Genomic DNA, 389 nt, shown 5'->3' on the forward strand with positions numbered 1-389 from the left:
GCCAGGGAAATCTCGTGGCATTTCCATCACGCGCGGAGACCGTCGCCCCGCCCATGTTCCTTTGTAAGCCACTGAAAGGTGTGGGAAACCGAAAGTGAGGAGTCGGCTCCAGTTATTGCTGAGGCAGCATGGTGGAGTTACAGAAAGCAAATAGGCGCCAGGGAAATCTCGTGGCATTTCCATCACGCGCGGAGACCGTTGCCCCGCCCATGTTCCTTTGTGAGCCACTGAAAGGTGTGGGAAACCGAAAGTGAGGAGTCGGCTCCAGTTATTGCTGAGGCAGCATGGTGGAGTTACAGAAAGCAAATAGGCGCCAGGGAAATCTCGTGGCATTTCCATCACGCGCGGAGACCGTCGCCCCGCCCATGTTCCTTTGTAAGCCACTGAAA

At 55.8% G+C, this 389-nt stretch overlaps 1 protein-coding gene across 1 annotated transcript; it reads right to left on the reverse strand.

Annotated features, from left to right (window-relative positions):
- DQ04_26811000 (hypothetical protein) lies at positions 1–389 on the reverse strand (the record flags this gene model as incomplete). The annotated part of the gene is made up of 1 exon (XM_009318348.1): positions 1–389. A coding segment is annotated over one exon (389 nt), but the record flags the coding sequence as incomplete, so codon positions are not given.

The sequence above is a fragment of the Trypanosoma grayi genome, assembly GCF_000691245.1.
Source record: "Trypanosoma grayi strain ANR4 Tgr_2681_V1, whole genome shotgun sequence".
Taxonomy (NCBI): Eukaryota; Euglenozoa; class Kinetoplastea; order Trypanosomatida; family Trypanosomatidae; genus Trypanosoma; species Trypanosoma grayi.